General features: G+C 41.1%; 1 protein-coding gene across 2 annotated transcripts in view; it reads left to right on the top strand.

Moving 5' to 3' along the window:
* The window catches only part of KCNS3 (potassium voltage-gated channel modifier subfamily S member 3), a 36,770-nt gene extending 10,679 nt beyond the window's left edge, over window positions 1-26,091 (top strand). Inside the window, exons 2-5 of one of the 2 annotated variants that reach the window (XM_046660449.1) lie at window positions 5,003-5,109; window positions 11,551-11,742; window positions 15,848-15,892; window positions 24,108-26,091. In XM_046660449.1, the coding sequence (XP_046516405.1) occupies window positions 24,167-25,642 (1,476 nt within the window). In that variant the 5' untranslated portion in view covers window positions 5,003-5,109; window positions 11,551-11,742; window positions 15,848-15,892; window positions 24,108-24,166 and the 3' untranslated portion in view covers window positions 25,643-26,091. The remainder of the gene's footprint in view (window positions 1-5,002; window positions 5,110-11,550; window positions 11,743-15,847; window positions 15,893-24,107) is intronic. The other variant, XM_046660448.1, reaches the window with a different exon arrangement.
* Window positions 26,092-26,648: the final 557 nt, after the last annotated feature.

Here is a 26,648-nt window from a genome sequence, read left to right as displayed (position 1 = left end):
CATTTAATTCTCATAACAATATCTTTTATTAAATGGTTATATTACTTCTTCTATCTATTTATCTATCTATCTCTCAATCAACAGATGAGGAAACATCAAGGAGAGATTTTAATAATTTACCCAAATCATAAACTAGAAAGTGGCAGAACTGGGGTTCAAATCAAGGTACAGAGTCTGTGCTCTCACCTATGAATTTGAATCTTAGCTCCGCCACTACTGTCTGGGAAAGTTATTTAACCTCTCTGGCCTCAGTTTCTCCATCTGCCCAGTGGGGATAATGATAGCATCTGCCTGAAGGTAGATAAAATAAGGTGTTTGAAGCAGTGCCTAGTACAGAGTAAGCACTATCAAAAAGTTATTTTGTAACAGACACTATAAAAACAATTGAGTGTATATTCTTTATAGAGGTTAGCACAGAAAAAACCGTGAGTTTTCTCATGATCACCTGTGTTCTATACAATGACCTTTGTAGCTCTTCATACGAAGAGCATGAAATGATAAAAAGTCATTTTTGTTCTTCCCACACTCATTTCGGGAGACAAGACAAAAGTAAATTTTGTTTTAGGGACATGAGCCTGGGGCGTAAGGACAGACAGCAAACCACCGCCCACAGGAGCAGAGTGTGACCAGCTTCCCCAGCACGGGCCTCACTGGGAGAGCCGGACATGGGCTCTGGGCTGCCACCTCCCTTCCATGATTAACCATTCTGAACCTCAATTTCCTCATCCATAAACGGTGGGTGCCTCTTTGGGGTGACCTGGGGATTAAAGGAGATCATTCATTCATTCAGTATTTTTGCTGGGCATTAAGGGTGCAAAGATTAAGGAAAAACAGGCCCTGCCTTTGCGGAGCCCACAGTGCCGTGGTAGAGGCTTTGAGGAAATTGTTCTACTGCACTTCAGCAAGTTAAATACTCGGATGGAGAGAGGCACTGGTGGATGGGGTCGGGGGGGCCAGGTTTTGGGGTAGGGAGAGGTCTGGGGTCAGGGCTTGGTTCTGGAGAATGTAATAGACCTGAATCTTGAAGGCCATTTTGAGCAGACAAGTGAGAAGTCGAGGCACTTTTGGAGAATTTCAAGTAATTCTTTATAGTTCTTGAGTTTGAGTTGGGTTGTGGCAGGCGAGGATAAGGGATGAACAGTACTGATGACAATACCAAGCACCGAAGACTTTATTTTTATATTTCATTTTCAATCCTCCTAACTGCTTTATGTGATAGGAGGTATTTAGTATCCATATTTTACAAATGAGGAAGCAGAGACTCAGAGAACTTAAACGACTTGCCCAAGGTCACACAGCTGGTGAGTGGTGAAGCTGGGATTCAAGCAGTCTGGACCCAGAATTTGTCCTGAAGGCCAAGAGGACTTTAAGCCTGTGCATTTTAGAATGAATTTGAGGCCAGGGAATAGGGATAAGTCTAAGGCAGGGGAGCAATTAGAAGTCTACTGTAGTAAACCATGGAAAATGACTGAGTGTCTGAATTAAAGCAGAGGCAGGAGGGAGAGAGAAAGGAAAGGGATTTGAGAGACGTCTTGAATGTCCCAATGGGACACTCAAATGGACATGTCCAGCAGGCAGTTATATGAGTTCGAAATGAAGGAGTCAGATCTGGGTTGGAGATACACATCTGGGCTCCTAGTTAGATGAAATTCCTGGGGTGAAGAGCAGAGGGTCGGGGGAACCCATGGAGGGGTGCAGTGGGGTGGGGAGAGGACACAAATTTGAGGCCTGCAGATTGTATCCAGGCTACAGATCTGTTTGATTTGGCTTACAGTATTAAAATAGTAAAAACGAAAGTTGCCAACATTTAAAAAATTGAGAAATTTCCCGTAAAAATAAGATTTGTGGGTGTTCTTGACAATGTGTGCAATCCGACCAGGTGATGCCGACAGATAAGGGCTAGCAGTCCCCTTTTTGCAGTGCCGGTGCTCTCTAGCTTGTCACAGTGGCCAGGTGTCCTCTTCTTTTTCATTCTGGACACCTGCCCTGCCCCTGCAGGTATTTTATTGTATGACCTCAGATTTAAGGTTTGGGAAGAGGAAGCAGTTTCCCAGGAAACCAAGAATGAGTAGTCAGACAAGTGGTGTCAGTGACCTGCAGGGCTGAGAGGTTGGCAGTGACAATGCCTGGCACAAATCAGTCACATGCAGATGAGTAGTGTCTTTGAGGTTTGGTCACCTGGAGCTGCCTTTAGCCTAAACACTTAGTGGAGCGTTGGGGCAAGATTTGTAGGAGCAGATGGAAGGATGCATGTTAAAAAATGATTTCAAGAAGCTTTGTTGCAAAGAGGAATTTGCGGTTGGGAGATTTTATTTTGTTACTTTTTAATATGTGAGCGACTTGCGCATATCCGTATAAGGACACCTGTGATATGATAACACTTTCTTTATTTGTCCTTGACTTACAGTTTATAACTACAAGGAGTCCAGTCTTAGCCTTGGTAGTTCTTAAAACAGGGTATAGAATGGAGTGAAGTGCTTTACGTCTGAAGACAGCCCTGCCAACTTCAGATCTTACCAGTGTTAAATGCATATTTGCTCTTTTAATACGTAAGCAGCGGTGCCTTAAGGTGGGTAGGTCTGCGTTGGAACAGCAGCAGGTTAAGTCAAGCAGTGCCCACGTGGTGATTCATCCCCTGCGTTGACTCATGTGTCTGTACGCTTCCATTTTCTTTTATCATTTCCAGGTGGAATCTGCGTGATGCTCTTAATCAGCATCACTTCTATTGCAATCTGGCGTAGGGTGTTTTTATTGCTTTTATGCCATATGCCAATTTTTCCATTTACTTTTTTGTGTTTGTTTTATGATCTAACTTGATCCAAAATCTTATCTTCTGAGTGTGTTAGAACTTATCTATCTTGTCTTTGATGAACACTCTTTTTATTAAGGAAAAAAATATATCGCCCTTCTTCAGCGGCTAATAAATAAACTGCTTTGCTTCTGTGGTGACCACTATTTCAAAAGCACATTTGCTGTGATTTTTCTTTTCTCCCAGTAATGCAATGGGCAAGAGAGACTTTAAAGTTCGACATGGAATGGAAGCAGGCAGTAGCCAAGCCGTGTGACAAATGTCAACCAACTAATTGATTCATCAATTAATTCAACAAATAATTTTTAAGAACCTACTGTGTGTCAGGTGAGGTTCTGGGTACTTGGGACATGGTGGTGTAAATGATAGACACAAATTCCTGTCTCCATGGAGCTCATATCTGAGTGGGGAAACAAACAATAAATAAGATAAAGAAATAAAATATATGTCCCTAAGTGTATTTTAGGGCATGATAAATGCTAAAGAGAAAATATAAAGCAAGGAGGGCAAACAGGAATTTTGTTGGGGGCTATTTTAGATAGGGTAACCAAGGAAAGTCTCATTTGGAAGATATCATTTGAGTTAAGATCTGAAAGAAGTGAGGAAACAGGCCATGCAATCCCCTGGGGATAAAGCATTCCAGGCATAGAGATCAGCCTGTGCAAAGGCCCTGAGGCAGGAATGCGCCTCACTTGGCATGATTAAGGAATAGCAGGGAGACCAGTATGCTGCATGGCAATGAAAGAGAGTGATAGGAGTCCCAGATCAAGTCAGATGAGTACAGTGGGGGAGCGAAGGGAGTTTTACTTTGAGTAACATGGAAACCACTGAAGGGTTAAACATAGGAGTGACACGATGTGACATATTCTAACAAGATCTCTAGTTAAGGGATTCTTAACCTTTTTTGTGCCAGGGATCCCTTTGGTAGTCTGGGGGAGCCTAGGGACCACTTGTCAGAACAGCGTTTTTAAATGCAAAAATAAAAGCCATAGGATATAAGGGAATCCAATTGTATGGAAATACCATTATCAAAATATTTAAACCAATTTGTGATTTAGCAATATACGTGCTTCTTTATTAACTCCTTAAAGTAAATCTAGCAGTAGGTCTGTAACTACTGTGATTCCAAAGAAATCATGAATGTACGTGATATTTTGACAGACCTGCAACAACTCTGATATGATATGAAATTATCTGGGATTTCTGTCGGGGTGAAGTCACAGGTACAGCCAATACTGCCCTTGCCCACTGCCTGCATTTTTAATGGAGGAATTGCTAAATTTCAGTTCAAGATTAGTGAAAATCAAGATTTTTTTTTCCCATCTAATTTCAAGGACCTTCTGAATTCTCTGTGCAGACCCTTGCTCTGTTAGGTGGGAAATAGATTAAATGGGATACAAAAGAGCATGGGGTGATCTAATGAAATGTTGCGATGTTTCTGCTTGTGTCGCTCTCTGCATTTCGGAAGGAATTGCTGGAATTCACTGCTTGCCATTTCAGGTCACTGCACTTCCTGGTGGACTGTGGAACCCAGTGACAGCCTCCAAATTATGAGACATTCTAGGAACAGTGATAGCTCCAAGAGGTTTTTTTATCTTTCTCTGACTGGTTCCTTGTGGCTAAATAGTTCAGAGACCTGGGATATGGTCCCTTAGTTTTAGCAGATTCTCTGTATGGCACGTGAGATCCATTCTCCCTTCCCAGTGACATCTTGCACCTCGGTTAATTCCTAGCTCACACAGGTGTGGATGGTAAGGGCAGAGTTCTTTATATTCTAAGAAGAAATAATCTATATAAATATCTCTAGGTCATGTGGCTACATATTGGCCAAACTCATGTATTTTCTGCTCCCTGTACATACCACAGCTTTCTAGCCCTCACATCTCTACACGTATTCTTGCCTTTCCTTGGAGAGTGGCCTTACTCTTACTTGTCTCCTTTACTTGTTCATATCTGACCCGACCTCAGGGCTCAGCTCAAATGCCACCTGTTCATGTGGTTGTCCCTACTTCCCGGAGGGACCTGTTACCTCCTCTGAACTTTTGTGGCACCTTCTTGGTTCCTCTCCTCGTTGATACCTGACATACGCTGCCTTGTAGTGCAGCTATTTATTTACCTCTTTACCCTCCTACAACCTCTTCTAAGCTCCTTAAGCTCTGAGGGCAAGAGTGATGTTGTCTTTTGTCTTCGTAGTTCCCAGGACCATGCCTGCCAGAAAGCAGACGTGAATGAACAGCAGAAGCAGAAGCTGCAAATGACACAGGAGGACATCCGCGGAGCATTCGATCTCACCCAAATCCGTAAGTTCACGTCATGTCCATCCCACCCCCCTCCCCCCTCCCCCAATACCGACCAGGGCTGCTTAGGACTTCCTATTTCCCAAGTAGAATAACTATTTTCATAAGAGTTTTATAATACTTGTAAAGAAATTCACACACTGTTGAGAGGTACAGAATAGAAAGCAAAAATCACCCCAAATTTCATCATCCAGACAGAATGTATTTAACATTTTGGTGTATATTCTTACAGATTTTTTTTCACTTTATAAAGTCATACATATTTTATAAAGATCAGATCAAGCCATATATTGTATTATACTTATTTTTATTTTCACTTAGCATATTGTGACTGTCTTTTCATGAGTCTACAGGCAGTGGAGCATAGTGGTTAAGAGAATGGCTTTAGATCATTATTGTTTGAATTTAAACTTGAAGCTATCACTTAATAAGCTATTGACCCTGTAGATAGTTTTCTCCATTTACCAGTTTCTCCATCTGTAAAATGAATCCACTATAAATACTACTTGTACGAGTGTTGTGAGGATTAAATGTGTTCTGACCCATAGAACTCAGGGCCTGACTCAGTACGTGGGAGCTCTTACTGTCATTATTTCAGCATTAGTAATGGCCACAGAGTCTTCCACGGCATGGCCACCTCTGAATCTATTGAACCATTCCTTTGTTGACGGGCGTTTAGGTTGCCTTTGACTTTTCACTCTTGTGAATAATTCATGATGCAGTGAATATCCTTGTACTTACATCCTTGCACACTTGTCTGCTTTATTTCCTCAGGATATATTCCAAAATGTGAGACTGTGGGATTTTGTGATACATGTTGCTACGCTGTCCTCCAGAAGGTTTCCTTTAACTGATTTACACCACTATTAACGTTGTGTAATATTTTTTTTCCCTACTCCCTCCAAAACTGCTTGCTTTCGTTGCTCATTTTATCCCTGTGTTAGTGCAGATGTTTGATGCATCAGCCACTGAAAATATGGGGACAGATGAGGCCGAGGGCACACTCAAAAGCCCCCAGGTGGGCTGATTTGCTGCAGCCTAAGCCCCTGCTTTTGGTCAGCCACGCTGCAGGGGGACTCCTGCAAGGTGGAGGGTCCAGGGCAATTCCTTCCTGGGGCCACTGGAATGGCGGCAGTCATGTGGGCCACTCAGGGTGGCCCCAGAGCCCTGTCAACACGTGGGGGACTATGTTGGGGTCAGTGGCTGTGCGGTCCTGTGCTCTTATGAGATGCACATCCTTCCATGGGGCTTTTCCTGGCTTTCCTTTTGTAGATTGTCTTTGGAGGTACTCAGCAGCAGTCCGCTGCCTCCCTCTGCTCCCCGGGGAGGTTGTCTAGGAACACAGATCCCAAGGAGAGGGGAGTGGGGTTTACTTACCCTTAGGGATTTCTGGAGATGGCATTGCATTTATTCACTCTGGATGGCCAAGAGAAATGTAATTTATATTAACCTTTCAAATATGATTTGGAGTCTTTGCTTTGGAAAGCACTTACTGGTTTTTTCTCTGAAGACCAGAACTTCTATAAATTTATTTTTAATCCCCAAATATATTAGATCCTGAGAAGTTTTTATTATCTTCTTGAGATAGAGCAAAATAGAGAAAAAAAATCATTGTTAATTCAAGGATTTCTCATATTAACTTAAGATACTTCTTGAAATTTGATAATTTGGAAAAAGTAAGTAGTTTGGAGATATTCTTAGTAATCTAGGGTCTGAATCCACTGGAAGGAGTTGTATTATTCTGATTGCTTTGGATTATAGAATTTAAATATAAGTATAACACTTCTGGCACACAAATCCAATTATAGTAGTCTGATTGTGATAGTTTCATTTTATTTAAGCAAAACCTTGGACCACAATTCTCCTTAGTTAAGTAAGATAGAGGTAGGGTCGAATTTCACCTTTTGTTATTTTTCTTATTGTTTCATTACTCTCAGATTTTATTGAAAACTGGTCTGTGATTGATGAATAGTGGCAAGACTACAAAACTGACACATAATTGCGTTTTTCCTGGGGTGTCCATGAGTTTCCACAAGATTGGAGCTTTGGTCAGGAGTGGGTCTGGTCAGGAGGAATAGCAGTGCCTGCAGAAAGCTGTAGTAAGCCATGTCTTTGAAACTGTATTAGTGCACGTGCACTGGGTGTCATTCCAGCACCAACAATGTTGTCAAGTGTAAGACAGACACTCAGAGAAAATCACTAACCTTTACTCTGGACTCAAATTGCATGAAACATGCTTTGAATTTCAACAAAAGGTTAACTTTGCTTTTATCTTTCCTCATTTGCAAAGTTTTGCTTGTATGACACTGGAAATGCCACCGGAATTCACTGGAAATGAATTCTAGAAGAACAAGTATTCGGGAGAATATCCCCAGCCCCTGTCAGCGGATGAAGTATTAGTACAATCTGTCATTCTGAGCTTTCTGAACTTACAGCTCCCAAACAGATGTTTGAGGTCTTTCTTTTCTCCTTGTAGAGCAGTGGTTCACAACTGGGGAGTGTTTTGCTCTCCAGGCGACATTTGGCAATCTCTGGAGATGTTTTGGTGTTACCAACCCTGGGGGCCAGAAGGAGGTGTGCTGCTGGCATCTAGTGGGTAGAGGCCAGGGATGCTGCTAAACATCCTACGGTACACAGGATGGCCTCCACAAAAGGAATGATCTGGCCTTAAAATGTCAATGCTGCTGAGGCTGAGAAATCCTGCTGTAGAAGGTAGGAGGGTCAGGATGTCTCCAGGGAAACTGGCTGGCTGCCAGGAGGGTGCTCAAAGGTGCTGTTCACCTGCTACCCTTAATCACAGTTTAGGGTCAGGCTCTTTCTCAGCCTTGCAACTTCAGATCCTAACTTTCAGGTGTCCCAGAGCTAATCAGACTCTGGGAGGTTGACTCGCATGGAGACTCACAGGACATTGAGTAACTTACCTCTTCCTCCCTTATTAAGTTTCACCAGTACCTAGAACTAGAGGACAGAGTGATGCTTGTGCTGGTCTCAGAGCTCATTGGTTCCCTGTTGGCCAGGTGCTTGGGAGCTCAAGTTGCCAGGAAGTGCCTTGGGGAGCTTGGAAGCAGAACAAGAGGAGATTTTTGGCTGCCTAATGATACCTGAACCTCTGAGGTCTGGACACTTAAAACTCCACTCAAGGTGCATCACATCGGGTTGGAGATGCTGCGTCTTCAGGATAAACTCTTCTCCTTTAGAAAGAACTGGGATGGGTCTTGGCAACTAACTTTGATCTTTTACACTTTCCTCCTCTGCTTCCATTGCTGATCAACTGCCTTCCATTATCCATATTGACTCTTTTAATTAATGCACTCTTTAGTCTTATTGGCTTAGGGGAGAGGAATTGGTTCAATAAAAATGTGTCAAGCACCATTGTGTAACGGGGATAATTAATATGAAGATTGATGTTAGGACACTGTCCCTAATTGGAGGCTTCTCAGTCTAGTGGGTGGCACTGAGGTCACAACATTTCAGAAAAATGTGAGCAGGGCAGTGACAAGTACACTCAGGATTCTTTGCAAGTACAGGGGACACAGACTTATGTTGCAATGTCACTTGGAGTGTCTGCTTTGATCTCTCAGGCACTGATTTTGTGGTGTAATTTTGGGAGGGCAACCTTATTCCTGTGATTCTGAGTTCCGGGAGAAGGGCATAGGTAGTCATGATCACTCCTGTGTACTGTGTGCTTGTCCATTTAATTTTCCTCGTTCTATTCCAGGATTGGATACCCGCTCTCTGGATGATGGAAGAGTCCAATATGCCACTTAAATCTTCACCTTTTCCCTCTCAGTAATGGAGGCAGTCATTTTGTATATGTTTGAATGTTGTAGTCAACCCGCAAGGAAATAGAGCCTGGCTAGAGGGAAGTCCAAGGATGCTGCAGAGGGTCTCCCTTTTCGTTGTGAAGAGAGGAGTTCTGCAGAGGCCAGCAATACTTGAGTGAGCTTGTCAGGTTTTGCCAGGATCCTGCTGAATCACTCAGCAAAGTCAGAAACCTACTTAAGTGCAGAATCACAAGCAATACTCTCTTCTTAGTTATACATTGATAGGGATCTTAGGAACATAGAGAAATGGAAACATTTAGTGGTTTTGTTAAGCAGGAATGGGAGAATGTGTTGGATGTACATATTTTTCTTCCCCATAGCCTGCTAGTTTGGGCCACGTTCTTTCCACCTCTCCTAATCCTTCCCTAACCTCCCCCAACTAGTAAAAGTAGATCTTGATTTTCTACACTAATTGAAATCAGAAAGACCTACCTGAGTTTGAATCTGGGCTCTGGCACTCACTGGGTGTGGGACTTTGGGCAAATGGCTCCTCTGAGCCTCACTGTCCCACCCATAAGATGGGAATGACCACGTAGAGGGGTTGAGGATAGGGGAAATGTGTGTGAAACTCCTGAGAAGGTTCTTGGCATGTTGTAGGGACTCAGAAGATGATAGTTATCATTTTTTATCATTTTGTGTGGAGAGGTCACACTTGGAATGTGAATGCCCTGAGACGGGTGTGAATTGGCATAGCATCACACTGAGAGGTATTGACTGATGTATGTCTTCCAAGCATCCGGTTTTTTTGGACAGGAGTCATGGTGATGGAAAATGGGGCAAGGCACAAGAATTCTGAATTTTGGGGGGAAGGAGAGAGAAAGGATCTGCCTGGGATGTTATCATTCATCAGACATTGATGGAAGGCCTACTGGGCACCAGTTTCTGTAAAAAAAGATATACTTGGCGAACCTCATGGTCTGTCACTGGGCCAGCCCTGTCCTTCTGTGATGAGCCAGTGCCCACAGTGCTTGGGGTTTCTTGGAAGTGCTGATTAGCCTAAGTACTTTGTTAATTTTTTCTTCAGTAATTGATATAGTCATATCAAAGCTATTTGCAGTTAACTATGTCCCAATCAGATTAATCTTACCTTCCCTTAAAATGTGCTACATTTGGAATGGTGCCTGATAGGGAAAAGAAGACTATACACGTGTGCTATATCCTTTAAAAAAGACACAGCAGCATTTTTGCGTTTCAGTGGAACGCAGATATTTGAGGCTGACCTAATAGTGTGCTGCTGGGAGGCTGTGGAAGAGAAAAAGGAGGAAGAGGAGAAGGAGGAGGAGGAGGAGGAGGAAAGGGAGGACTTTAGCTCCTGAATTGATTTTCTTTACCCCTGTTGAGATTTCTCTACCTCTTCTGCCAAGAGTCCTGTCTCAGAAGTTCATTTTTGGTAGAGCTACATTTTTTTCTGGATCTTTCCTTTCTATCATCTCCATTAGAGGTGGAAATTCACTGAAGGATTGCTCTGGCCCTTGTTGGAACCTCTGTTCCTGCTTTGCTCCCCCTCCGTTGCCCCCTTGATGTTGGTAGGACAGCATGACTTGTTATTGTTTGGTTTGGGCCTGTGAGCTCCTGGAGGGGAGGCAGGGGCAGGCACTGTGTCTTGTTTGTAGTCTCAGTGCCTAGGATAATTCCAAGCAGATCTCAGACTAGAATGAATGTTTGTTTAATGACTGACAGAGCCGGAGGCACTTCTTTCACTTCCTTTCTGAAGCTCAGAATCAATCTTTTCTTCTCCCCCTTCAACCCCTCTTTTGGACCTAGCGTTGATTGCAAAACATGAAAATCAATGGCTGGATGCTTAGATACCAGTATAAATCTATGGGAATGCATCAACATGAGGCAAGGCTTACCTCATTGGGATTTGGAATTTTTTTTTTTCTTTCTTTAACTTATTCAGAGAGAGCAATTGCAATTTGTCCTTTTGTTTTGATACAAACTTAACCCTCCCCTCATACACACCACACACACACAGGCACACACACTCATGCACACACATGCACGTGCCTTAACCAGAGGGCTCTGATGTAGCATGGGTATCATTTCTGATCTGTGAAATACAGCAATGGACTAATAAAGCAAAATTGAATTTGGCCAGCCTTTAAAACCTATTGATTTCAAATTAGAGCAGCAGTGTTAATTCTATTAGGGCAGTCACACTCAGAACTTGGTATCTGGAATGGATTAAAAGGTACTCATTTGGAAGTTTATAAATATATCCTTGATGAATTAGCTAGGAGAATAACACTCCTGTAAGAAACTGTGTGGGAGGCGAGTGACTGTGGCCTAATGCTTGTGCCTTGTTTTATCTTTGGATGTTTTGTTGGCCTCAGGGTCAGTGGGGATGTCCCAAGTGTCCCCTGTGGTCAAGGTCTGAGAGTCCTTAAGCCAGCTGCTGTTATGAATCAGGTCCTGGGGCTTCGCAATGTCTTTCTATCCACATGTCCAGTGGGAGTGATGGTTGCGTGGGAGGAAAAGACTGCCCCCTCCCTGAGAGTTAGATGGGGCTCTAAGATATGGGTCTAATCAGGCAAGGGCCCAGAGCACCGAGTCTGAGATAGAATGTCTTGGATGTGTTTCTTCCTTGGAACTACAGCCTGACTGGTGGTTTCTTCTGCAGGTGAGAGTGATTTCCCAGCCAGTGATTTGGCCAGGACAACCAGAAAACAGGATTCTTATCTTCTTTTTGGCCGCTAAATGCCTATGTGCACCACACATTCCAGTGAAGGAAGAAGAGCAGAACTTCTTGGATGACGATGGATATTCTACTGGGCAGGATGAGGGCAGAGTGTGTGACATCAACACCACAAGGGTAAGAGCTGCCTCTCTGGATTTTTCTCTTGCACCATTGTTTATCAAAGGAAGGGGAGAGTGAACCTTACAGTGTAGTGACAAAATGAAGGTCAGACACCAGGAAGACTATTCTGACTGTAAAATCCACTGAGCAGTTGGGGTAGATGACTAAAGGAGAAGGGACAGTGCCAGCTTGGAAGGATTAGGTTGGGTTGTACTGGTGGATTCAGCAGGCCAACTATGGAAGATTCCATATTCTACATTGCCCCTATTCCCTTTTGACATTTAGAGTTCAGTCTTGAAAGAGTAACACTACTGTTATTGTGACAAGATTTCATTTGTGTCCATTTGAGTCAGTCTGGCTTAAAATGGGAACTGTGGAGCTGGGGTTGGTGAGAGTCTGGCTCCGGTCCCAGATTGGAGGCTTAGCAAGAGCACCTGGCACAGAGACACACTTTTGTTTGAGCCACATAATGTTGAAAACATGTTGGATCAATTCTAATTAAAGTTGAGCTATGCCACATAAAAATCAGGATTTCCAGGTTCTCCGGAGCACTATAAGATACACCTTTACTGGCCCTCTGTTCTTACGAAGCACTCTGGCGCTGAGTAGCCTCTGCCTCTGGATAGTTCACCACAGTCCCCAACCAGCCCGCTTCATTTGTTCAGCTTACCTGCTTGGCCACTGGAGGCATTTCATTTTGCCTTGCCTGGTCTAGATCATTTTGCTAGCTCTTCGACAAAAATAGTGATAGCTTTTGTTAATTCTTCCAGATAGAAGTGAGTATCTTTCACTAGACTATGGGCAGCAATTAGCAGAAGGGGCTGTGCTATGGAGATGACAATACGTGATCCCTTCCATGGAAGAGCTTAGAGTCTAGTGATAGCAATGGTCAGACTTGTGGGGGGTAAGGAGAACTGTAAAGAAATTACAATATCTTGTGTGGGTGCCAAAATAAAAGCACACCTGAAGAGCAGTGGGGGAAGGTGAGTAGAGTGGGGCAGTTGGGGGGAGAACTATTCATTTGGCCTAGGCTCATTCAAATTCTCCAAAACTCCTGCCCCTGGATGGCAGGTCTTCACTGTTCCAGCCATTTATGTGGGCTCCTCTATGTAACATGACTCAGTTGGAGACTTGGTGGGTACCTACTGCAGTTAAGGCTCCACTCTTGTGGTAAAGTCCACATTTTTCCTATTTCTGGTTGAAAATCTTTTGTCTGTGATTCTTTGCTTTTTACAAATAGGACAGATTGCTACGTATTTGGCTCACTTAATCACTCAGTCCTTTGAGCAGCCCTCTGCTTGGAGATGAGCTGTGTGAATTACAGGGAGGGCTGGAGTTTCCAGAGGGGAGCAGCCACAGTAAATAGAGGTCTGGAGGGAGTGAAGACCACTCTAATGTGACTGTCTCACATGGAGGGAGCAAGAGAGTGAAAGGAGTTGGGGTAGGGGATAGTGGGGAAAAGGTACAGTTAGCTTAATCTCCTATTTTGGAATAAGGTTTTACATGTATCCTGTGCTTTGTGTTTTCAAAATATTTTTGCATTTATTAATTTACCATCAAGGTGTGTTTATCATCTTTTATAGATGAAGAATCTATCCACACAAGGTCATGTAGCTGGGAAGTGGCAGCTTAAACACAAGTTTTTGGAGTCCTTGATTTTCTCTCTTTTCTTTAATTGGTTCTGAAAACTCAGCATGGATAAAGGAACCTGGTGGGTTTGTTTCGTTCAGCTCAACATTTAAAAGTTGGGTTCAGGTTATGAATGTTCTGAAGTAGGGCAACCTGGGACCCCAATGACTACTTGGACCTGGGCCATTAATGTATGGTCAGCTGTGCCCTGTGCTGTCAGAACATTTCAGACCTGGAGCAGACCTAGTGGGGAGTTTCCTTGCTGTCTACTTGCCCAATGGGACTCACATGTTATGCCCTGGCTTCCTCACTGGCTGGGCTGAACCATTGGGAAGGCTACTGGAGGGAATGGCTCCATGGAGGAGCCTCAGGATGCCCAGGGAATTCTGATCCCTGGAAACAAAGACTCAGATTCAGAAGGCTTTTTGAAGTTCCATGTGTTCTGCACTCTGGCTCTGCACATGTCCTTCTAGATGTCTCATAAACAGCTGCTTGTTTCTCAGAATTGCACTATTTTAGCTGCTGCAAAAAACACTCTGATTCACAAAGGGCTGGACCGACGACCACCAGAATCTCCATTTTCAAATCCACATAATGGATAATTCAATGCCATTGACATTTCGTCATACTCTCTGCTCTTCTCTGGCCTTCATGGATTTCCGATTTTCTTTTTACTCGTTGCTCACACCAGTTCACAGGGAGCTTGCTGTAAGAGAAGATGATCACCAAGGAAGGTGCCTGGTGGGAGGGTGCTCAATCCGTGGGTGTGGATTGAGTTTAGATTTTCAATTCTGTTTACGTTTGTTTGGTTCTATTTGGAATATTCTTACATGGAATGGCCAGAAATAGAATTTAGCATCATCTACCCATTTTAAATGCATAAATGATTTTTTCTTTTAAATTTAGTAGAATGAAGTATAGCTCTTAGAAGAATGCTCCAAAAAGATGGCAATATTAGTGCTAAAAAATGCCGTATTTTTTTCTTTGATGAAAGGACCAATGTAGATTGTGGGCAAATGGGAAGGAAAAAAGAATCTAGGTTTTTGTTTACTTTTGTGGAATTGATTTTAAAAAGTGGCTCTGCCCAATAAAATACTGACTTCTATTTGTTATACTTCTGAGCAAAGCAAGCCACTCATGCACAGTGCATGTATACGTGCCAGCCTTGAAAAGACACAGTTTTCAAAGTATTTTCTAAGTGAGTCTGAGAGCATAAAGCAGAGAGAGGGAAGTGGACTAGGAAGAGGTGAGTAAGAGGTTAATAGCTTTGAAATGGCTTCACAGGTGCCACTTGGAGAGAAGTGGTTCAATGTGGTTTTTCTTTTAAGCTGCCAGTGAATATCTTGGACTTTTGACATCTTTTTCTTTCTTTTCAATCTTACAAACATCAAGAAGCTCAAGGTGGCCAAATACAGTATATAGTGTTCTCACCACGAGTGATTTGGGTTGATAGTAGGTAGAGAGATTGATACAGTGAGCCTAAGCTCTTTTTGAGGAAGAGAATGAAAATAACAATTGATTTTTCTACCGTGTGGCCAAATGCCTTTTGTACCCACATGTGTGTCTGATTGGAGACCCCATGAGCTCTCAGCGTGCTAGTACCAAACCCCTACCAAAGAGTATGGCATTCTTTAACAAGCATGACTGATAAAACATGTCAATTCGAAGATCAGCCAGTCCCTCTTCCCTCCCACTTAAAAAAAAAAATTTAAATACTCATATGTGAGGTATAGTGCGAGCAGTCTGCCCCATCAAAGCTGAACAATGTTGGCCAAACGCTGAGCCTCATGTTTTTCTATTGGCAACATGGGGACATAAGATCTACCACTTAGGATTATTGGAGAGTTAAAGGAAGTGATTCATTCATTCAGTGACATTACTCATTGTCTACTAGTGTCCAGGTACTGACTGAGCTGCTGGGAATTAAAGAATGGACAAGAGTGTATATGAAAGCACTTACTACAATGAACAGCCAAAAAAGGTGCTTAGTAAATTTTTCTTAAAACATTTTCGATAGAGAACTTTAACATATATAAAAATAGAATAATACATTTAAGTCCTCTGTACTCATCATTCAGCTGCAACAATTATCAATTTATGGCCCGAGCAATGTCTTGTATGATCAATGTCAAACCTCCTCCCCCACATCCTACGGTGCCCTCGGTGGATTATTTTGAAATGAATCTCAAATGTGGTACAATTTTATGCATAAAATTTTAGAATATATATTACAAAAGATAAGATTCTTTTTAAGAGCATAATTACAATACCTTTAGCAGGTTGAAAAATTAACCTTAATTCTTTTATATTATCAAGTGTTTAGTTGGTGTGCAATTGTCCCTGATTTTCATATATTTTTTAAGCATTTGGCAAGTTAGGATCCATACAAAGCCCACATATTGGATCTATTTGATATGTCCCTTGTTTGATCTGGGTCATTTGTCCTGTACGAGTTTCCACAGTGTGAATTTTGTTGATTGTGTCCCTACAGTGTCATTGAACATGCCCCTCTGAAATCTCTATTTGATTTAAACTGGTAAGTCTAGAGTCTCCATAAAATTTTGCCCTGATTTTTTGGGGGGGTTGTAATACTATAAAATTGTGTATATATATTTCTATCAGGAGGCACGTTATATCCAATTGTCTCTTTTTTGTTATGCTAAGCTTGATCATTGCTCTCAGGTGTTGTTACTCTGATCTACCTCTTATGAAGTTCCCCATCAGTTTTTTATCTGCATTTTAGCAGCCATTTGTAATCATTGCTGGATCTGTTATTTCACTATGAGTTGCAAAATAGTGAGATTTTAATTCTATTATTCCTTCATTAGTTGGAATACCTTTTTAAATAATAGTTTTATTGTGATATATTTCACTTAAAATAAAATTTTCCTTTTTAAAATGTATAATTCAGTGGCTCTTAGTATATTCGTAAGGTTGTGCAACCATCTAATTCCAGACATTTTTATCACCCATAAAAGAAACACATAACCATTAGCAGTCGCATTCCATTCTCCTTTCCTCCCAACCCCTAGCAACTTCTAATCTACTTTCTGTCTCTATGGTTTACTTATTCTGGATATTTCATATAAATGGAATCATACAATATGTGGCCTTTTTTGGTCTGCCTTCTTTCATTAGCACAAGGTTTTCAAAGTTCATCCATGTTGTAGCATGAATCAGTATTTTGTTCCTTTTTATGGCCAATTAGTATTCTATTGCATGGATATATCATTTTGTTTAACTATTCATCAATTGATGGACATTTGGGTTGTTTCCCCTTTTTGTCTATTATGAATAATGCTACTATGAACGTTAATGTAAATATTTTTGATTGAACATATGTTTTCAGTTCTTTGGGGAATATACCTAGGAGTGGAATTGCTGGATCCTATCGTAACTCTGTATTTAACTTTTTGAAAAATGGGCCTAAATTGTTTTCCAAAATGGCAGCACCATTTTAAATTACCATCAGCAATGCATGAAGGTTCCAATTTCTCCACATCCTCACTAACACTTGTATTATAATACAACACTTGTATTATTATTACTTTTTGGTTATAGCCATCCTAGCGGTGTGAAGTGATATCTCATTGTGATTTTGATTTGCATTTCCCTAATGACTAATGATGTTGAGCATCTTTTCATGCACTTTTTGGGCATTTGTATATCTTCAGAGAAATGTCTACTAAAATCCTTTGCTCATTTTTAAGTAGATTCTTTGTCTTTTTATTGTTGAGTTTAAGGGTTCCTTATCTATGCTGGATAGTAAACCCATATCAGATATATGATTTGCAAACACTTTCTGCCATTTTGTGGATTGTCTTTCACTTTTTTAATACTTGTCCTCTGACTTGATAAAGTCCTTTGAAGCACAAAATTTTTAATTTTGATGAAGTCGATCTATTTAATTTATCTTTTATTTTATTGTCATTTTGGTGTCTTATCTAAGAAGTCGTTGCCTAATCCAAGATCACAAAACTTTATGCCTGTATTTTCTTGTAAGAATTTTATAGTTTTAGTACCTATCCTTAGGTCTTTCATCCACTTTAAGTTAATTTTTGCATATGGTGTGAGGTAGGCATCCGTTTCATTCTTTTGCATGTGGCTATCCAGTTGTCCTAATATCATGTATTGAAAAGACTATTTTTCCCCCATTGGATTGCTTGACACTCTTGTAGAAAATCAGTTGGCCATAGATAGGGCTTATTTTTGGATTCTCAGTTCTATTCCCTTGATCAACCTGTGTATCCTATGTCAGTACCACCTTGTCTTGGTTACTGTAGCTTTGTGGCAAGTTTTGAAACCATGAAATATGAGTCTTCCAACTTTGTTCTTTTTCAAGATTGTTTGTCCATTCTGGGTCTCTTACATTTCCATATGAACTTTAGAATTAGCTGGTCAATTTCTGAAAAAAAGGCAGCAAAATATTTTGATAAGAGTTGTGTTGAACCTATAGATTAGTTTGAGGGATTATTGCTGTTTTAACAATAGTAAATCTTTTAATCCATGAATTTGGGATGTCTTTCTATTTATTTATGTCTAAAATTTCTTTCAATAGTATTTGTAGGTTTCATTGTACAAGTTTGCACCATTTTTGTTAAATTTATTCCTACATAATATCTTTTTGATGATTTTGTAAATGGAATTTTCTTAATTTCATATTTGTGTTTTCTCGTTGCTCATGTATAGAAATACAATTGATCTTTGGATATTGATTTTGTATTCTGCAACATTGCTGAATTTATTTATTTGTTCTAATAACTATTTTTGGTGTGTGTATCCCATAGGATTTTCTAGATACATGACCACGTCATCTGCAAATAGTATTTTTGGGCTTTGTTGCTAGGTACATCTGTATTTATAATTCTTATGCTTTCTTGATGAATTGACCCTTTTATTATTATAAAATGCTATTTGTCTCTAGTAACAGTTTTTATCTTAAATTTTGTTTTGTAGATAGTTGTATAACCACTTCTGTTCTCTTTCAGGTACTGTTTCCATCCTTTTACTTTCAACCTGTTTATATTTTTAAATCTAGATAAATATTTTCAGGTGTACCATTTTACTTGTTTCTGTTACTATTGTTTTTGAATTATTGGAATATTTTTATAAGGAAAAATTTTCCTCATTGCCTACTATATGTTTCTTCTAAGGTGCAATTCATGCAGGAAGGCAGGATAAATGTTTGATTTTTCTCTTTATTTCTTGCATTACAGAATAATGGGTTGGTACTCAAGCACCTTCCAAACATGATCAATCTATTTCTTTCATTTTTAAAAATATCACTAACTCAGGAATTTTAGCATGCTTGATGTGTTTCAGTCCATTGGATATTTTTTTTGTTTTTGATGCACAAATTTCCCTTCTTTGACCAGTAGGAATCTCCTTTTGGCTCTTGCCCTGTCCTTGTTGATAGCTTCCTTGCCTTCTGGTATAACAAGATATTCCAGGCTTATCTTGTCCAGTTACTGCCCCAGACCTTGGATTAGCTATGTCTTCAAGGAGCTCTTGTTCTTTTAGTGAGAAATTGTATTTTGATGCTTCATTTGCATGAACTCAAGATGTTCAATGCTCCTGAATTGGTGTCTTCAGTTGGGTTCTTCAGGAAATAGACTGAGACAGAGATTTATGTGCAGGAAGTCTGCTGGGAGGTGCGCTTGGGATCAGCATCTGTGGGAAATGAAGGAAGGAGGATTGCACAGAGGAAGGAGTTGAACTGAGATAAAGTTGCAACAGAAATCTCAGCTGATCCTATGGAGAGCTCTGGAGCTGGGTTGCCTACCTTGAGAAAAGGATGCTGGGTCTTTATAGCCCCTCATAGATAAGTTATTGGATGTGAGCTGGCCTGAGGAGGGTGTGTGACCTTGGGCAAGGCCACTCTCCTTGGCTAAGAGTGATTCCCAAAGCAGGACTTAGCTGAGAGCCTCTAGCTATTAACACTCCCAGCAGGTGTGAGAGCCTCAGTTCCTAAGGGGAGATGGGGTGATGCTTTACAGCATCTGCTAGAGTTAGTCATTTTGCTCTAGGCCTGTTCAATGGAAATAAGACTTTCTTTTAATAAAAAATAGATCATGAGTTATACTGATATTTCCAATTCAAATTTAGGATTGTTGGATTTACTTAATTTCTTTGATTTTTATATTTGTGTTTCTTTTATTTTGCACCCAAATCTTGAGGGTTCCTAATGGCATTAACATAATCATTTATTTGCTTTACCCTTTGTGTGTGTGTATATAAAAGTTTCAGAAGAATTATACAAATATGAATACTAAAAACATTTTAAGATTTTACAGTTTATTTGTCCTGGGGTGTATAGCACTAGGGATGTACAGTCAGATTATGATGTTTTAAAAAAACCTCTAAATAATTCAGCTCTCTGAGGTTAATGACCAACTTGCTACACAGTAAGGTTAAATTTTTAGGGATTCTATTTTTCATTTTTATTTAATTTTGTGTTGTAATTATGTAAAACATTTACATGGTTCTCCAGTCCACCTTCCAACACTGTCTGCTATGCCCACTTGCTCTCTTCCCATATCTGGAAGCATTTTATTCATTTTTGGTTTATCCTTCCACTGTTTCTTTTTCTTTACATAAGCATGTGTGTGTGTGTGTGTGTGTATGTATATATGTGTGTATACATGGGTATATGTGTGTATATATGTATATATAGTCGTAACTTTCCCTTTGTAGATAAATTATAGCATGCTACATACATTTTTCTCTAACTAGCTTTCCCCCCTACTTAAATAATATATTCTAAAAATCACTCTATTGCGTATATAGAGAGAGGGATAGGCCAAACTTATTCACCGAATCATCTATTGATGGATATTTGGATTGTTTCCAGTTATCCAAGTGTTTTCAATCTTTGCCTGTTTCTCTTTGGGAGAAATTTCTACAAGAAAGATTGCTGGGTCAAAGGGTAAATGTGTGTGCAGTTTGGCTAGATCTTAGCAAATTCCCCTCCAGAATGATTCTCCTTTCTTTTGCATCTCCACCTGCAATGTGTGAGTGTCTGCTTCCTCACAGACTCATTCACAGAGTATGTGGTCCAAGTTTTGGACTTTTTTCCAGTTAGATAGATTAGATATGATGCTTCAGCATAGTTTTAATGTGAATTTATCTTATTATGAGCAAGGTAGAACATTCTTTTTCCTTTTTTAAGGCACATTTAATTTTTTTCTGTTAACTGTCTGTTCCTATCCCTTGTCTGTTTTCCCATTGTTGTTATTGTTTCTATCGTCCATTTTTATCATTGTTGCTCTTATTCTTTTTATCCAAAGGTCTTTATATGTTAGGTATATTAACCTCTTGTCTCTCATATAAGTGGCAAATATTTTTTCCCATATTCTCTTTTTAATGTTGCTCATGGCATGTTTTTTCACACAAAAAATTTTGCTTTTATATAATAAAATTTATTTCTTTTGTTATTTTTTCTATATTTTGAGTCAGCATTAGGAAAGTTTATCCCGCTTATAGAGAAATTGACTCATATTTTTATTTAGTATGTGTGTGGTTGACTTTATACACACACATGTATATACCTTTATATATATATATATATATATATATATACATCTTATACAAATGTAAATTTATAATTTATAAATATATAAATTATGAATATACATAAGTACGTATACAGATAACTTTGATCTAGTAAATATTTTCTGAATAGGAGTAAAAGAATGGCTGTTAAATAAATGTTGACCTGAATATAGGAATCTTGGAAATAATGATGTTCTGAATCTGCTTTTCTTTATGTCACCTTGAATGTGAGCACCATCATGCTGTAGAGTCGTGAGCTCTGGGGTTGGCATAGGGGCCCTGGGTTGGGCCTCTGTTCTAACCCTTAATAGCTGCATAATGCCCACTCATGTCTTCTGATCCTGCTTCCTCGTCTGCAAAATCCCAGGGTAGCAGTGAGGAGCACATGATGTAAGGAGTGTTTGTAATCGACGAGGGACTGTCTGCATCAGAGGGGACCTTCCAACCGTGTGTAAAGGCAGGAGCTCCTTCTTCCCTGCCCCTGTCAGCTGCCGTGGACACACAGGGAAGGCAGCACTGTATTCTTGCCACTGTGACTTGGAAAATCTCAGCTTGCCTCTGAGCTGAAGGATGTGATCTGATCCAGAGATGCTTTCCCTTTTCTCTCTTCTGAAAGCCCCACAGCAAGAAACTCCTGGTTTTATGACATGTGTTGCTTGGTGATTAGACTTTGTGGAATGACTGGACCTCATAATGGGCTCTTTCACTGGCATGGAATGAATAAAAAGCAAGGAGGACAGAGCAAAAAGACTGATATCATGGGTGATAGCAGTGTTCTGTAGAGAAGCGACTGCAGAATGATTGGGAAACAGATACATCCCCTCTGCTTACCAGACTGACTTATGCAGATAGTATCATGAAGACTGATGCTGGCTTTCTATCATGTGGCTTTCCAGGCTAGCCAAGGAGATTAAAAATAAGGCACCAGAAGATAGCGTCCATGAAAACTTAATGCCAGCTTAGCTAAATGTAGCTCCTTGGAACATTTTACTACTACCCTTGCCGTGAGCATTAGCCTGCTTTTGGAGATCTGAAGTTCCATAACTATTTGGACCAAGCCATGAGCTCTGATTTAGGCCCTTCAAAGAAGATATCTAACTAAAAATAGAAAGCAGAGGCGGAAAAAAATCAAGTCTTTTGAAGAGATCAGCAAATCTATTAAATGCTGTGTCAAGCCATAATGTGGTCTCTAGTTTCGTGGGAGCATGTTCAGTGTTGATGTCTCGAGAGCAGATGCCCATGCCTTCTTTGTGACCATCGGGTTCCTCCTGGGGTGGATGGCAGAGGGCCGTACTTGAAGGCTGTGTCCTCTAGTGTGTCCTTTTCGCAGGAGGAATCTCTTGTCTCACTGACAGCCTTGGCTTTCCATAAGCATAAGGAGAAATTCCTTTCTGACATTTCTGCCTCCTCTAATGGTGTCGCCATCCACCCACTTATGCAAAGTAGGAAACATATCCTCCTTCAGCCTTTCTGCTTCCTTGTCCCTTCTTTCCAGTCAATCACCAAGTACTGTCAATTCCACTTTATCAACTGCCCTTGAATTTGTCACTTCCTCTTCTATACACCACCGCTGTATGAGGTCAGGTCCTCTCACCTTCTCTCACTTGCTCTATTGCAGCCCTATCTACTTGGCCCCAGCCTTTCTCTCAAGCAGTCTTGACCCTGCTGTCAGTGGTCTTTCTAAGTCATAGTTACAACCATGTCCACTCACTGATTAAGATCTTGCTTACAAGATAAAGTCTAGACCCTTTAGACTAATATACAAGATCCTTCACAATCTGGCTTCTGCACATCCTTTGGTGCCTGCTGTTGGGAAGGCCCTTTTCCCTTGTTTTGAGCTCTGCTTGAACCTTTAACATTTGAGATGATGGTAACCTCTACTATGAAGCTTCTCCAGACAGAAGTCATTGTTCTTTTCTCAATAATCCCAAAGATGCTTGAGTCACTTCTATTATAGTGCTTCCCATATTGGATTATTGGATTGTAATAAGGAAGAAAATGGAGGGTATATAGCATGGGCTTTGGAGTTAATCCAAGCCGGGTTTAAATCCTGGCTCTACCATTTATCTATCCTGTGATCTTAGACTCAGCCTCTCTGAGTATCCATTTTCCTATACACCTAGCTCATAGCGTTGGAAGGATTAAATGAAATAATAAGTACAAAGCATCTAATATTACCCAGTAGGAACTCAGTATTTGATAGTCTCCTACCCTTCTTTTATCTACATTATCTGCTCTAAGGAAGCATCATTCTATTGGATAATGGTCAAAATTTATTATTTTCTCTCTGAGAAGTGGGTCTGGTACATCCTAGTTAGTATCAGGACTGAGAACAAGCTATATGTGCTGGGCAAGCATAGACTTGGGTGTCATAGGTTGGAAGTGTGTGAGAGACCATCTGTGATGCGAGGGAGGAGATGGGGGAGGAGAGTGTATGTGTCAGGAAACTGATAGTGCAATTAGCTTAAAAAGGTTTCTCCAAGTCAGTTTCTTCCATTGTGGATGTACCTGAAATCCCATCCCATAAAGTGTAACTATACCTTGAAGATATATGGTACTTAAGGACAGGGAGATAATTATATTCTCTGATTGTCCACAACAAACATAGGGAATAGGACTTTCTCTTGAAGGAGTGGAACACTGGAGCATAAGGAGAAACCCACATCTTTTGTAAGAGCTGAGCTGATACCCCAGAGATGTGTGGGTTGGGGGTGAGGTGCAAAGCAGAGGAGAGCGCTCTTTCTGAGGGTGCATGACCGAGCCCTGGGAACAGGGAGAGATGAGCTGTGAGCCAGCCAGCAACTAACCTATCATGTCTGAGTGGAGCATTCCCAAATGCCGGAGCCTTATGGGTGAGACTGGAGATGCTTGTATTGTGTAAGTGACCCTTGCTTTTTTTGGGAGGTGGGAGGTGAATTTTGGATGCTTGATAAATAGAGTAATAGAAATTAGTGTTCATAAAAGTTATATGGCAGTCTTTTCTTTTTCCTAAAAAATGGCCCTATCAACCCTAGTTTTTGAAAAAAACCCCTCTGTTTTGTGTTGATTTTCTTTTAGTCAAAATGTGCAATACTGTATTCCTTTTTATTGTATTTTCTGCTTTGCTTTTAATGTAGTCTATCATCCTGGAAAGGGCAGATAAAAATAAGCTTGGCAAGGCACGATGGGACAGTGCTAATGCCATCTTGTGCTCCTTCCAGGTGCAGCGTGAATTTCCTCGTCTCCCTCCCCAGCCAGCTCTCTGCCCTCTGTATCCACCATGGTGTTTGGTGAGTTTTTCCATCGCCCGGGACAAGACGAGGAACTTGTCAACTTGAATGTGGGGGGCTTTAAGCAGTCTGTTGACCAAAGCACCCTCCTGCGGTTTCCTCACACCAGACTTGGGAAGCTGCTCACCTGCCACTCAGAAGAGGCCATTCTGGAGCTGTGCGATGACTACAGTGTGGCCGATAAGGAGTACTATTTTGATCGGAACCCCTCCTTGTTCAGATATGTTTTGAATTTTTATTACACGGGGAAGCTGCATGTCATGGAGGACCTGTGCGTGTTCTCGTTCTGCCAGGAGATTGAGTACTGGGGCATCAATGAGCTCTTCATCGATTCCTGCTGCAGTAATCGCTACCAGGAACGCAAGGAGGAAAACCACGAGAAGGACTGGGACCAGAAAAGCAATGATGTGAGTACTGACTCCTCTTTCGAAGAGTCGTCTCTGTTTGAAAAGGAGCTGGAGAAGTTTGACAAGCTGCGATTTGGTCAGCTCCGCAAGAAGATCTGGATTCGAATGGAAAACCCAGCCTACTGCCTGTCTGCCAAGCTCATCGCCATTTCTTCCTTGAGTGTGGTACTGGCCTCCATTGTGGCCATGTGTGTTCACAGCATGTCAGAGTTCCAGAATGAGGATGGAGAGGTGGATGACCCTGTGCTGGAAGGTGTGGAGATTGCGTGCATTGCTTGGTTCACTGGAGAGCTTGTCATCCGGCTGGTTGCTGCTCCCTGTCAAAAGAAATTCTGGAAAAACCCTCTGAACATAATTGACTTTGTCTCCATTATTCCCTTCTATGCCACGTTGGCTGTAGACACCAAGGAGGAAGAGAGTGAGGACATTGAGAACATGGGCAAAGTGGTCCAGATCCTCAGGCTGATGAGGATTTTCCGAATTCTCAAGCTTGCCCGGCACTCGGTAGGACTTCGCTCTCTAGGTGCCACACTGAGACACAGCTATCATGAAGTTGGGCTGCTGCTTCTCTTCCTATCTGTGGGCATTTCCATCTTTTCTGTGCTTATCTACTCTGTGGAGAAAGATGAACACACATCCAGCCTCACCAGCATCCCCATCTGCTGGTGGTGGGCCACCATTAGTATGACGACTGTGGGCTATGGAGACACCCACCCAGTCACCTTGGCTGGGAAGCTTATTGCCAGCACCTGCATCATCTGTGGCATCTTGGTTGTGGCCCTTCCTATCACTATCATCTTCAACAAGTTTTCCAAGTACTACCAGAAACAAAAGGACATTGATGTGGACCAGTGCAGCGAGGACCCACCAGAGAAGTGTCATGAGCTACCTTACTTCAACATTAGGGACATTTATGCACAGCGGATGCACGCCTTCATTACCAGTCTATCTTCTGTGGGAATTGTGGTGAGCGATCCCGATTCCACAGACGCTTCAAGCATTGAAGACAACGAGGATGTTTATAACATGGCATCCTTGGAGAATTGCACAGCAAAATGAGCAGGGATGTTTGTGCCTGTGTCTTGTGTCCCTTCCCGATGTTAGGTTAACACAGCTTTATAAACCTCAATGGATTCGTTAAAATCATTTAATTCTCAGGGTGTATCTTTCAGCCATAGTTGGACAGTCATTGCTCTGAAATGATAGAATCGTCTTTATTTTTTGTGTGAAGTGAATTAAATGCCTTGTTCTGAAATTTATTTTTTTATAAGAGAGAGTTGTATACGATTTTGGAAAAAACGGTTAATGGTATTGGGAGGGATTTGTTGATATGGCTTATATATCATTCCGTGTTTGTCATTTACTCACATTGAGCTAGCTGTAAATTACTGACAAGTAGAGTCAAAGGCCCAGCTGACCGAAGACTGCATGCATGTAAGAGCCACAAAGTGAGACAACGCATGTAAACCCATGTTCACGTTCTAGACATGCAAATTAGGAGCCTAATAAACTGCCTACTTCAGTATGGAGAATGTCTTAGTTGGATGTTTTATGTCATGTAAGTACATTTCAGTATAGTCAAAGTTGGCTTGGTAGGGAAATGCTCTTTTTGGAGAACAGAGAGTCCTTTCCTTGTGTTCCTGAATTTTGGACATATACCAACAATGAGCTAGTTCTTTTGTGCAGTGGATGTGGTGGTGGTCGGCAGGTGGAAGGATCATGTCCATGATTAAACCATACTCTCCATTGTACACTGATCAAACATGTACGTGTTTAGGATGTACTCAAATTGACATATATGAATGAAACATGTGCCCTTACAGATATGTTTCAGGGTATGTTTTGTATTTTACAATTTGTTCTGCTAAGATGAAACCTCATCACCTGAAAATTATGCAGAGCAGAGTAAACCCACACACTCATAGGCGCAGGTACGTTCAGTGAATGGAGGAAAGAAAAATGTACAAACAGACAGCTGTGATTCATTATAGCCAGAGGAGTGAAACTTGAATCACTGAAAAAAGCTGTGCCAGCAGCTATAAAATGAGCCAATATTTTAAAATTG

Source organism: Equus quagga, chromosome 5, assembly GCF_021613505.1.
Source record: "Equus quagga isolate Etosha38 chromosome 5, UCLA_HA_Equagga_1.0, whole genome shotgun sequence".
Classification (NCBI taxonomy): domain Eukaryota; kingdom Metazoa; phylum Chordata; class Mammalia; order Perissodactyla; family Equidae; genus Equus; species Equus quagga.
Note: the sequence above shows the minus strand (reverse complement) of the source record. Positions and strands in the feature narration are given on the sequence as shown.